This window comes from Ceratotherium simum, chromosome 13 (assembly GCF_057802395.1).
Source record: "Ceratotherium simum simum isolate JZ-2026a chromosome 13, ASM5780239v1, whole genome shotgun sequence".
NCBI lineage: Eukaryota > Metazoa > Chordata > Mammalia > Perissodactyla > Rhinocerotidae > Ceratotherium > Ceratotherium simum.
Genome location: NC_141912.1, coordinates 36,345,331 through 36,358,915, shown reverse-complemented (window position 1 = coordinate 36,358,915; position 13,585 = coordinate 36,345,331). Strand labels below are relative to the sequence as shown.

General features: G+C 41.2%; 1 protein-coding gene across 3 annotated transcripts in view; it reads right to left on the bottom strand.

Moving 5' to 3' along the window:
• BLTP3A (bridge-like lipid transfer protein family member 3A) overlaps window positions 1–13,585 on the bottom strand; it is a 62,022-nt gene extending 48,437 nt beyond the window's left edge. The window contains exon 1 of one of the 3 annotated variants that reach the window (XM_087438477.1): window positions 13,349–13,585. In XM_087438477.1, coding sequence (XP_087294603.1) covers window positions 13,349–13,392 — 44 coding nt within the window. In that variant the 5' untranslated portion in view covers window positions 13,393–13,585. Of the gene's footprint in view, window positions 1–12,453; window positions 12,874–13,348 lie in introns of those variants that run through there. The other 2 variants (XM_004424242.3, XM_087438476.1) reach the window with 2 other exon arrangements.

The following is a 13,585-nucleotide window of genomic DNA, read 5'->3' as shown; positions in this document are numbered from 1 at the left end:
GGAGGATTGGCAACAGATGTTAGCTCACGGCTAATCTTCCTCACCTCTGCCTTTAAATTGGAGTATTTAATCCATTTACATTTAATGTAACTATTGACACTGGCTGGATTTTGGTTTACCATTCCACTATTTGTTCCATATATTTTTTTGTTCCTCTAGTCCTCCTTTCCTCCTTTCTTTTTAGGTTAACCTAACATTTTTAGTACAGGTTTCCCCCACTATCTGACAGTTTGCTTTATGCCACTTCACTTTTATGAAAGACCTACATTAGTACCTGTTTTCGCTGAGAGAAATCCGAAGAGGATTTTCACTTTTACAAAAAAAGGCAAAGAGTGAAAACAGCATTCAGCATTTGTTTTGCAGCGAGCTGTCCTAGTGGCAGTGTGCACCCTGAGCAGCGAGAGTAGCACTGCCAAGCTCCTTCTCCAGGAATCACACTCAGCATCTCAGCATCAACCTGCCATAGCTGTGAACTGTGTCTATAAGCATCTGTGCTTCATCTTGGTTTTTTTGGTAGGTTATTTTTTGGGTCTGGGAAGGCTCAAAAATTTTTACCATATAAATTAATGGTAATTGTGTCTTTGCTTTATGCCATGTTGGCTCACAAAGATTTCATAAGAACGCTCTACTTTTACATAGTGGGGGAAACCTGTATTTCATTGCAATTATCTTATGGGGTTTTTAGCTATACCTCTTTGCTTATGTGTGTGTGTGTGTGTGTGTGTGTGATTGCTCTAAGAACACAATATGTAACCTTAACTTATCACAGTCTACTTAGAGTTAATACTGTACTACTTCACATAAAAATGTAAGAACTTTGCAACAATATAGTTCATTTATTTCCCTTTATCTTTTGGGTTATTGTCACATATATTACATCTATATATGTTATAGACCCACAAAATAGTTTTAAACAGTCTTGTCTTTTAAAGAATTTAGAGAAGAAAAAATATATAGTCTTTTAGATCTACATTTCCAATTTTCTTCCTTCTTTCCTATAGATTCAAGTTTCCATCTGATGTCAATTAATCTGGCAATTAACTTGGCTAGATTCATACTCCAAACTCTGTCTCCCAGCAAGGGAGGGCAGGGCTGAATCTCAGCTCAATTCTTTCATCTTTCCAACTATTGCCTTTTCTAGGCTCTGTGGAGTCTTCCCCCATGCATGTCAAGGTTTTGAACAGAGTTTAAAAGCAGATTTTAAGGCTCCCTCTTCTGTTGCTCCCACCTTTCTGAGATTCTCTACCACCATCATTTTCCAGCCCCTCTTGTAGCCCTAAACTCCATCTTCTGACCCCCCCAACCTAGTAAGACTGCAGACTTTCCCTTGAGTTCTAGCCACCACTCATCATGTAAACTGAGGTATCCTCAGGCAAACAGCTGTATAAATGAGAATCTTACCCAGTGCAGTTTCCATCTTTCAAGTTCCCTGTCAGTTTCTGCCTGATTTGGTCACTTTCCAATGTTTTCACGTAGTTGTTTTTCACATATTGTCTAGAGTTCATAATTGTTATCTAAGGGATGGTTAGGTTGATATAAGATACTCCTATATTATCAGAATTAGAAACCTTTTCTAATAGATCTCATTAGTATTATATCTTCCCCAAGAGGCAATCATGATGTGAGTTACCAAAAATACATATGACCAGATGTGCACAAACACGCCCTCTCAGATCAGCGTATAGACAATGATAGATAAGTCATCCTCTTGGTCTGCTGGTGGAAGCGTTTATCATAAAAAACTAAAATAATATAAAAAGGTATAAAAAGAAAATGACAGTTTCCACTACATAGAAGTAATTATGTATATAAGTAGACAGATGTATAAAATAGAATTATTCCATACATACTCTTCTAAAACTTGCTTTTATTTTCAACGAACAATATATCTTGGGCATTTTTTTAAAAATAATTTTATTTATTTATTTTTTTCCCCCAAAGCCCCAGTAGATAGTTGTATGTCATAGCTGCACATCCTTCTAGTTGCCGTATGTGGGACGCGGCCTCAGCATGGCTGGAGAAGCGGTGTGTCGGTGCGCGCCCGGGATCCAAACCCGGGCCACCAGCAGCAGAGCGCACGCACTTACCCGCTAAGCCACGGGGCCAGCCCATATCTTGGGCATTTTATACCATCAAATTTTTAATGCTTTTTAATAATTGGAGAGTTACGTACAAACGACACCTCTGTATGGATGCACTATAATTTATTTAACAAAGTCCCTTTGATTTCTCTTTTACATTAATTTCATTAAATAGCCTTGTAGGTTTTTCTCACTTGTTTGATTCCTTCTGTGGGATGAATTCATAGAAGTGGAATTGCATATTTTACATGTTGACAGATACTGCCAAATTTCTCTCCATAGACATGATACTGATTTACAGTCTCAACAATTATAACTGTACAAATTTCCCTACACCCATGGTAGCTGCATAGTCCAAGACTTGAAGCACTCCCATTTACCCTGCTCCCTACCCCAATACTAGACAAGTTGATATTCTGGAGAAGATCTCTTTCCTTAATTCTCAACAGTAGCCGTGATGCACATTCTAACTAATTCCCTCCTCTAAGCCTAGAGCCTTGCCAAAACCTAGTCTGTTTAGCTGAAGCCCTAATACCCTGTCTGGTTTGAGCTATTGTTCTTCTAGAACTGAATACTTGCAATCTGGCCCACTAGCAAGGGTCCAAGCATGTAGGGCATGTTACCTATGGACTCCTCATCCAATTGACTGTTAATATATTTGACTACCACCTGGAATTATGGCTTCAATTTCTTATCCAATGTCTTTTCTACAGTCCCTCTTATTAACCATTCTTGTATTAGGGCTACGATAGTGGGGGCTCCTCATCAACCATAACTCAGAGATAGCTGCACTCTGCCCTCTCTTAATTCTTCAACCATTCAGTTCCCACAGTGACTGGGTCCCAGATTCTTTCCCCCACACTGATCTTGAAGATATTACACCTCATGACCCAAGTTTTGGCATGTCTCATTTTGTTAGAAACATTTCTTGTCATCCTAACATATTCTCCTTAATTTCCATGTCATGACAATTCCCAAACTTGCGTCGAGTAGAAATTAATGAAATCTGAATAGTATATTTCTAATTTTAAAACTTACACACAGGCTCTTGGATTAACTAAAGTGAAAACACATGCTAATGCTCAGAAAAGGAAGGCCTATTCCACTAACAGGCATCGTTGATTATTCATGATTGAAAAAGAACATTTATTTCTTCATGGTACAGCCTCAAACAGCTATTTAGAGAAGTGTAGCGTGTAGATTACCTGAGCTTTGAAAATTGCCCAAGGAGGAAACTGAAGAAAAAGGGAAATCATACTATACAGGGAAGCTATCCTTAATTTTTGAGCAGAACTGGCCCTAATTTTGACTAACTTGTATGCTTGAGAGGCACAGATTGCTCAAAATTAGCTGTCTTTTACATCTGATGGTGAAAGAAAAGCCCTGTCAAATCTCTGTAGTTTCCCCTGCAGAGATCTTTCAATGAACAAACATCTAAGAGAGCAGCATATTCAACTGACTAGAATTAGTAGGTTCAAACCATATAAAGCAGCTGCAGGGGATATAAAGAAGAGTTTAAAATTGAAACAAAGGTCTCTAACCCTAAGGAGGACTATGAGCTCCTCAAGAGCTAGAACTGCCATTTAGATCTGTGTCCAGCACAAAGTCTAGGATAAGGATGCTCAATTAATGTTTATTGATAATAATACAAAGCAAATAAACGATAATTGCCAAATAGGTGGAATGAACTAAGGGGTATGTCCAACAATCCATCCACATTCTTTCACATATTACATACAAACTATAATATGTCTGATTAACCAGACATGTTAAACCAGGTTTAAGAGTGTCATTTGTAAACACGGAAATAAATTCTCTGTGAAGCTGAGAGAGAAGGCACACCCTTCCCATTAGAAATAATTAGAAAGTGCAAGATTTTTTAAAAAGAGAGAGCGAGAAAGAGAGAGATTAGTTTATTCTAAAAGCTCTGTCTAGAAGCTTTTATAATAAAAAATATATATCAGGAAAAATGAAAAAGGATAGTATTTCTCTGAGAACAAAAATTATTTTTAAAATAACAGCTAACATTTAATAATTGCTTACTTTATTCCAGGCACTGTCCTAAGCACTTTGTTATACATGTTTAATTAATTTATTTATCTTAATGACCCCATGATATAAAAGACAATTATTATCTCTATTTTATAGATGAGGGCCGGCCCCGTGGCTTGGCGGTTGAGTGCGCACGCTCCGCTGCTGGCAGCCTGGGTTCGGATCCCGGGCGCGCACCGACGCACCGCTTCTCCCACCATGCTGAGGCCGCGTCCCACATACAGCAGCTGGAGGGATGTGCAGCTATGACATGCAACTGTCTACTGGGGCTTTGGGGGAATAAATAAATAAATAAATAAAATTTATAGATGAGGAAACTGAGGCGTAAAAAGGTTAAATAACTTGCCCAAGGTCACAAAGCTAGCAAACTAGGATTCAAAACCAAGCAGCCCGGCTCAAGAACTTGCAGCCTTAAGTACACTATACCATCTCTCTGACTTTTAAAAAGTCAGAGGAGAGGTTCCAGTTGCCTCAGACCCAGGTCAGTGTCAACAGAGAACAAGCTGAGCCCTATCCAGGTGTCTTGGCATAGTATATAGGCCTCTATGACCGAGCCTCTCTCCATCTTTCCTCTTTCTATCTTAATATTGTTTCTAGCAATGTTCCACCCTCAAACCCTACATTCCAGTGGTAAAGAACCATATGAAGTCTCCTAAATGTACCTTGCTGCTTCTCAACTTAGTACCATTGCTCAGGCAGCTCCTTCTGCCTGTCATCACCTCCCTGCCCTGACCGTCTGTGCCGCACCCCCAGGTCCACAGATACATCTTAATGCTTTACTGGGCTTACTGTTTACAGGTCTATTTTTCTCTCTAGGCAGTTAAGTCTCTGAACGGGAATCTTGTCTCATTTGTCTTTGAGCTCCTGGCGCTTGGCATACAATGCAGGTGGTCAACAAAAGATTCCTGAAAGAATTAATGAATAAATGGTCTCAGAAACAAGAGTCCTCAAAAGCAGCCCAGGGTCTGGGGCTAGAGGGCTCTGCTGAAGTCCAGCAAAAGGATATCCTACAACACACTGCCAGGCCTCTAACTTCATACCAACTTCTGTTAAGACATTTTCTCAAATGAAACGTGTTTGTGAACTGCAGCCCCTTCTTTCACACAGATTAAAAAACACAGATCTCAAAGAAATAGAGAGAAGGAAAGAGAAAGAAAGAAAAACAGATTTCTCTTAGAAAAGGGAAATGCATGTTTTCAGCTCTGCCTGGGAAAGCACTAGAGCAGATGACTGGAGGCAGGCAGCCTGAATGAACGTGGCCCATCCTTATCTGGATTTTCTACACATCAGAACTCCCCAACTTGCAAATGACTCATACATACCACAAACTGCTGCCCAGACCCGTGCCCCACCCCAACTGCCACTGTCACAGAAACCATTTTTGGAAAATCTAAAACAAACTGGGAACTTCCAGAGTATCTGTGGATTCAAAAGCTATCCAAGTAAGAGTAGCTTAGGCCAGCTGCCCCTGTAGGACATATTCTGAATTAGAGTTGGTCTAACTAGAGTAGCATTCCCGCTCCAAAATACATTCTCTACTTTTCCCCTTGACTTAGCTGAAATCATATATCCTAAAAAATTGGGAATTTTAGTGAGAAAGTGAGGGGAGCAGGGCATGCAGGCCTGGGGCGGGGGGCATGGTAGCAGAGGTCTGAGGGTAGAATGGGGGCATTGGGGGCATGAGAAGAGTAGTCTTAGGAGGTGGGGAAGAGACATAAAGGAGAGAAGAGAGTGTATCAAGGGCAAACTTCAGCTGTTTCAGAATTTAGCCTAAGTCAGTGGTTCTCAACCTAACAGACTCAGTTCCACTAGCGGCATTGCCAAGAGTGACAAAATTTTCTAAAATGGTAACAAACACTTGGTAAAGTTCAAAACAATCTTTCCCCGTGGTAGTTGCAGTCCTTGAACATTCACTGTAGTTTAAAGCTGTGCAATATTTTGCATTTATATGTAGAAGAGTTAGATTCTAGGCTTATGTAATCCAAACCTGTAATTCACCTATGTAAACACGTATGAAACATACAAAAGTCAAAACAGAGAAAGGACAATGCTTCTTTGTGAGAGATTATTCTGCATACTGCATGACATCAGCATCTCCAGCCTGCTCATTAAATGTTGGTCACACCCCTCAATTACAATCAAAAAAGTCCTTGCTGAGATACAATGATCTCAATGATCTAAAAAGATCTTATTCCAAGGAATGAGAAAGAAAAAGCTTTTTCTTCTCCTTCACCTCCCCTCCTCCTTCAAATGGTTCCCTAACGAGCAAGATCCAGAACTCCATCTAGTGAGCTTTATTATATATAATCAATCCACTATCGTGGGCTTTCGTGGGCTTACTTGGGAACCTATTCAATATTTATAACACAATCTCTACTGGACCACACACTCCAAATTTCAAACTTAGAAATAAACTTTGAGAACATAACACTTCCATAAGTCAGAGACTTAAATACACTGATTTCTCACCATCAGTGTTCTAATTTTTGAAATGATGAGCTGACATCCAAGCTACATATGAGCAATGCACTATAAAGACTGAGTATACATGTAAAATGATCATTGCTGTAGGCAAATAAAACAACGTCAATCCAACAAATATTATATAATACATCTGGTCCTTATTTTTGTGGCAAGAAGGTACAAACTACATACTCTTTACCTAGATTACTAACGTGCATTATTTTTACATTATAGTTTCCCCCTTTATTATAGATATTGATTGATTCTACTGCTCATAAATACTGGAAAATGTTCTTTAGTATCTATAATCAGCACAAGTAGCAAGTACTTGCCTCATCACACACAGATAAAAGGTCCCTTAATGATACTGGGTGAATTGGATTTCCTTGCCCTTCTGCTCCAATCCCCCAGCCCCACCCCAAATCCCCAGGTCTAACGTTCCCTGAGTTCCACCCAGGCACTCCCATTCCACACATCTTCTCCTGCACCCAAGTCACCCACTCAAAGTGTCCTCCAACTCTGGTTTTCGAAGCAGCCAAGAGACACAATCCCTGCCATCGTGGAGGACACACTCCAGTGGGTGAAGAGAATTGAGCTATGACGAAAAGAATCTTTTTTTTCAGTGATTAATGCCATACTTACAGATTACTGTTCAACAAGGTTCTATGTTAGATGAGAGTAACTAAATGACTTCTAATATTTTTTTTCACTCTAACAATACAGTATATGATTGTGCTAGCTTCTTAGTCTCTGTATAAGCAAATCCTCTAAGGATCCAACCCACTGTACACATTTCAGCTATTTCACCTATACTGAGGTGAAAGTTTCTTCCTCGTAGTATGCCTTGATATGAAAAAAATGATCAACAGGAACAGCCCTTGTTTCCTTCTCTCCTCAAGCACTGATACAAAAAGCATTCATTCCACTTCTCTGTATTAAAACGTTAAGAAACGCAGTTCCTAAATATCTAAAGAATTAGACATTTGGATAAGTTAGGCACAACCTTAAAGATGCTGAAGTGTTATCTCCAGAAACGAACAGCGATCTCTCGAGTAACTTTAATAAGTAAAGATAAAGATTAATAGTCACTGTTTACTGAATATTTTTTCAGGACCAGGCACTTTTATACATTATTTCTAATTCTCAAAACAACATTGTGCATTATTATCCCCATTTTACAGATGAGGAAACTGAAGCTTTAAGAAGCTAAAAGACTTTCTGAACACACAGCTTACAAGTGGCAGAGTCAAAATGCACAGCCAGCTTTTAGAATACAAAGTCCTGGTTCTTTCTGCTACATTGACGTGCCTCTCAACGAATTTTTCAAAGCAGGTTATTTCATTATTTGTGAACCATACATTAAGCTGTTGTATGTCAGATACACGTGACAGTACTGCTTTGAAATTTTTATTGCTTTTAAATGCTACTTTTGAAAACACAAGACAACTATTTTATGACAAAAGAGAATCACCCTTGGAAAGGTGTAAAAATTGTAATACAAAGCTATGAAATTCAAATTTTAGTTTCTTTAGTAAAGATGAAATGCTATGCCAATGGGGTGCTAAGCTTACAGAACAGAATGACACTATTTAATATCCAGGGTAGTCAGAAAACCAAATATTTAACAAAAACCCAAACGCTCAAAAACCCAAAAGAACAGCCCCTCCTTCTCTTAATGTACATTATTGTTATTTTGACAGGGAGCAAAGCATCACATCCATTCCAAGTAAGAAATGTTATGGGTTAATGGTTATAAATTATCCTAATTATTTTCACTGAACCTGCCTAATTTGAACATTTCTCCAAAAAGATCTTATGTTTTCAAGGTTTTGACATTTGCTTGTGACTAAAATTTACAAATAGATCAGAATTTAAAAATTAAACAGAGGCAAAAATAAAGTGGCCATCTGGTTTACCACAGATGAAATAAAAAAAATTTTCAAAACACATTCACCAGAATGGCTAAAATGAAAAAGATGAAAAATACCAACTGTTGGCAAGGATGTAGAACAACCAGAACTCTCATATACTTCTGGTGGAAGTGCAAAGTGGTATAGCCACTTTGGAAAACTGTTTGGCAATATCTACTAAAATTTAACATATGCATATCCTACAACCCAGAAATCCCACTCTTATGTATATCTCCAACAGATATGTGTACATTTGTCCACCAAAGCACATGTATTAGAATGTTTCTAGTAGTACTATTCATCGTAGCTCCAAACTGGGAAACTACCCAAATGTCCATCAGCAGTAAAATGTATAAATAAATTGAGGTATATTCACATAACAGAATACAATACAGCAATGAAAATGGAGAATCTGCCACTTGATACAACAATAGGGATTAATCTCACAAAAATAACGTTGAGCTAAAGAAGCCAGACATAAAAGCATACACACTGTATGATTCCATTTATACAAAGTACAAAAACAGACCAAACTAATCTATGCTGTTAGAAATCAGGACAGTGGTTACCCTTTGGTGGAGGTAATGATAGAAACAGACACGAGGGGGCTTCTTGGGTGCTGGTAATATTCTGTTCCTTCATGTGGGTGCTGGTGACAAGAGTATGTTCAGTTTGAAACACTTGAGAGATGAGAAGCATTATGGCAGCAGAGTGGTTAAAAAGCACGGCTCTGGAATCGAAGTGCCTGTGTTTGAATCTCAGTTCCATCATTACTAGTTATGATTTGGGGCAAGTTATTTAACCTCTCTGTGCCTCATTTCTTCATCTATAAAATGAGCCTAACATCTACCAAATAAGGTTAGTCCAAGGATTAAATCATCATAAGACTTGTAAAGTGCTTATTTGCATAGTTGGCTATTATTATTAAATATTTGCTAAATAAATAAAAGAGCTTTATTCTGAAGCAACACAAGAAAATGAGGAAGGGAAACAAAGACATACATGATTTGACTATTTCTAGAAAATGAACAAAATAATTATTTGGGAAATGAAGATGATAATAAGTAAAATCTAGTATAAAGGGGCAGGACCTGGAAGTTGAGACTATTCCTACAAACCTTCCCTAACAGACCTTGGGCAAGTAGTCAGCCTCTCCGAGCCTGCAGCTCCCCAGTGTCCACCGGGAGCTGGACCCGATGATCTCTGCAGGATAATGAGTAATAATGAATGGAGGAACTAGGGGCCCAGATCACAGTCAGGCTTTTAATCTCCAAAAAGACTCTGAAATCTTCTATGCCTCTGAATTTCATCTAATACTTATGTTTTTTTGAATATCTATCAGGTCTATCTGCCATGTCTCTGTCACTCAGGGTCACATTTCCTGTAACAATTTAGAGCAAATAATTAAGACTCCTGATTGGTTTCTGAAAGAGCCAGTCGGGTTGCTCTCATCTATACCATGACAGTGTCCCTAACTTCCCTAGCCATGTTATAACAGCTACCCTTTATTAAACCCTACTTACATGCCAGGCACTATAATAAATACTTTATCCCCAATCCTCAAAAAAATCTGCTCGGTATATAGTATTCTTTCTTATTCTCATCTGTTACAAACAAGAAAGCTAAGGCTCAGAAAGGCTGCCCTGTTCATTAAGCAGCAGAACTAGAAGGTGAATCTGGCTTGTCTGGCTCCAGTGACCATGCTTTTTCCATGAGCCATAGTCCCATGACTTACTTTACAATCAATCATATTTCTTCTTACACGTCTAACAAAAGGTCATTAGCTAAGGTAATCTAAAACAAAAATAATCTAATTCAGTGAAAAATCAATTTGGGTTATTTTTTAAATGATTATTTTGTTTCTAAGCAAAGGTTTCTTCCTGGGTCCACTTAAATGAATACCGTGCACTGAAGCTATTTGCATTACGCAGCAGTCATCTAAACCATAGGTTAACAGCCCTTAAAAGACGCTTACATTTCTTCCCTGCTGAATCCCCAGCGCCCAGATCAGAGCCTGGTCTAGAGTAGGCACTTAACAAAAATATCTTGAATACCACCTCCCTCAAATCTTGTTTAGCAAAATACTCTACTAATAAGGATGCACTCCGACAAGACACTTCAATATCTGAAACTTCATGAACAAAATTAAACAATATGAGAGTCACTGGGATATCCTTCCTGCTGTAGGACACTCTCCTCCAGGTCAAGTGGCACTGTCATCATCGGCAACAAGTAATTATTAAATACCTACAAATATTTATTTAACATAGTAACTCAGTACACCTTCTCTCTCATTCTCCATCAGGTTTGGCAAGCCATAGAAGCCACAATTCCCCTCCAGGCAGGCCAACCCCTGTATGTGTAGCAGAGACCATACAGAGACACAAATGTCACACATGATTAAGCGGTTTTTCCAAGTTAAACAAATACAAAGGCCCCAGGAGTTTGACCTTTCCACCAACCAGATCCATGTCCCAGCACCTTCTCCCAGAGCCCTGAACTTGCAGCCCTGAATAAACTCTTCCTCCCCCTTCCCCTCAAGTCAACTACACAACGCTGAGGAAATCAGAAATTTCTCCCAATGTCTGTCATACCTATTCCTTCTTCATCGAAAAGAGATACTTTGTTCACTAATGATTCACTGAATGTGCCAGCAAATACTATTAAAATTTTTGTTTAAAAATCCTATCTTCATAGAGAGTGCACGGAATATGTGTGTACTACAGAGGAAAGTGTACCAGAGTTAGCATGCTGGGTTCTACTCCACTACCTTACTTGCCACTGCAACTTGGCCAAGTCACTTATCTTCTCTAGGCTCTAGTTTCCTCAGTCATAAAATGAGGGGTTGAACTAGTCAGGGGCTATTCACCTAGTTCCAGGATGCCTTGCAGGCTTCAGGCATGTGCTTTAGGGGTTCATAACTCACCACCCCCCACCCAGAACTTCTAAAAAAATTTACCTGTTTGCACATGCAAATTTTTCTGGAGAAGTGTATGGCATATATCAAATTGTCACACAAGTTGTGGCCCCAAAAATAACCATAGCTCATGTTTTATTGAGCACTTACTATGTGCTAGGCACTGTACTAAGTCTTCACATATATTAATTCATGTAACCCTTACAACAACCCTGTGAGTTAGTTACTATTATTATCCCCATTTTACAGTTGAAGAAGTAAACCAGAAAGAGCCTGGGCTCTTAAATACAATGCTATGTTGGGTAAGACCATCTCTAAACCCTAAAATTGTGAGTCTATGTTTATTCAAATTAATAGTTTTCCTTTAGTTAAATTCTCTGTCTCATTTCACGATCATTAGTCCTACTTTTAAATCTTTACACAGAACAACCAAACACATGGAACACCCAGATGAATGCTACCTGAAAAAGAATATGTTAGGGAGTTAATCCGAGTCAAGGGTCCAAACGCACTTTCTAGCTCCAGCCTCCAATCTGCTTTTACTTTTATAGCATGGTGATTAACCAAAAGACATATCTGAATCTAATTACTAATTATGTCTAAAATCAAAGTGACAATAAATAAGCCAGAATGTCAGCCAGAAAATGGGACGCGGCGGCAGCAAGTGTCTCACATCCCACTCACCAACGCAATGAGAAGACCAGGAAAGACACATTAGTGCAAGGCCCAGATGTCCCATGTTGACTGACTTCTCCCCCATTCCCTCCTCCTGAAAACCACTGGCTGCTGTGGAGCCAAGGCATGAATCACTCTCCACTTGAGATACAAAGGCTGGCTAAAGGTATGTAGGCATCACCAGCCCCCGCCTGGAATAAGGAGTGAAAACTAAATGAAAGGCTAGCTTCCAGTTTTTGTGAACACCAGTTCTTACAACCTGCTATCGTAACAGGGTCGTCAGCAGTCACCTTGTTACACTTGAAAACTGTTGTGCCAGCCACTCCCCTCCTGCCCAAATTACCGAGCGACATACCATTGCTTCATAAGCGCCTGCAAAGCAGAAGTGGCCGTTGTTAGTTCTTTTCACAGGCTGTGAAAAACCCTCCACATCTTAAAAGGAGGGTTGTTGAAACTTTATGCCCAACTCTCATGACCTTTCTCCATTTAGGCTGTGTAAGGAGAAGAGAAGCAAAGGAGGCAGAAAAGAGATCAGAGGAGCGTCCTGGGTGCAGGGATTGTATCTTTTTCAAGGGTGATGCAACAGGGTCAGACAGACGATGAAGAGGAGGAGCTGGGAGCTTCTGGAAAGGAGAAAACCAGTATGGGAGCTGGAAATCTGAGCGGAAAATGGGTTACGAAGGATCGGGTGACAGGGTTATTTAGAAAGGGCTGGAGGGTAGTCTCGTCCGGAGCAGCATGGGAAGGAGAGGAGGGCAGTGCAGGGCTGGCGCGGCGGGTGAGAGGCGGGCAGAGGGCCCCGAGGGAGGGGCAGCCGGCCCCAAGGGGAGAGGAATCACGCGGGGCGGGCAGGAGAGGGTGGGATCCGTGGGGGCCTCGGAGGGACGTCAGTGGGCCCCGGGGACATATAGGAGAGGACGGGGTGACCTGCTCGGCGGTGCGGAAACTAAGGGCGGGGGCAGCCGGCCAGGGGGTCCTTGAGGCTCTGGAAAGGGTAGGAGGGCTGTTGGGGTGGGGAGGAGCGCCCCGTACCCGAGGGCCCAGGGCGAGGGAGGAACAGAAGGGTGACAACGGTCCGGCCAGCGGAGCGGGGACGAGGCTGTCCAGCCCGACTTGAGGCGGGGGCCGCCACGGAGTCCCGGCTCGGGCAGAAGAGAGGGAGGCCTGGCCCGGGCACGGCGTAAGGGAGGAGGGTCGAAGGGGGAAGGAAGGGCCCCGGGCCCGCTGGGGACCAGCGCTGGCGCTCTCACCGGGACAGGTGCTTCAGGATCTGCTTCTTAATGATCCCGGCCATGCCGGAGCCGAGGCCCGCGTGGAAGGCAGGCAGGCAGCTGTGGCCTCCTCAGCCGCGAAGAGGCGGTCCCTCACCTCGCCGCGGCGCGGGGACCGGATGCCGCCGCCACAGCCGCCACCACAGCCACCGCCATAGCGCTCTCCAGCCGTGCCCCGGCGCCCGGAGCTCCGCCACTATCCCACCCACCCGCGCC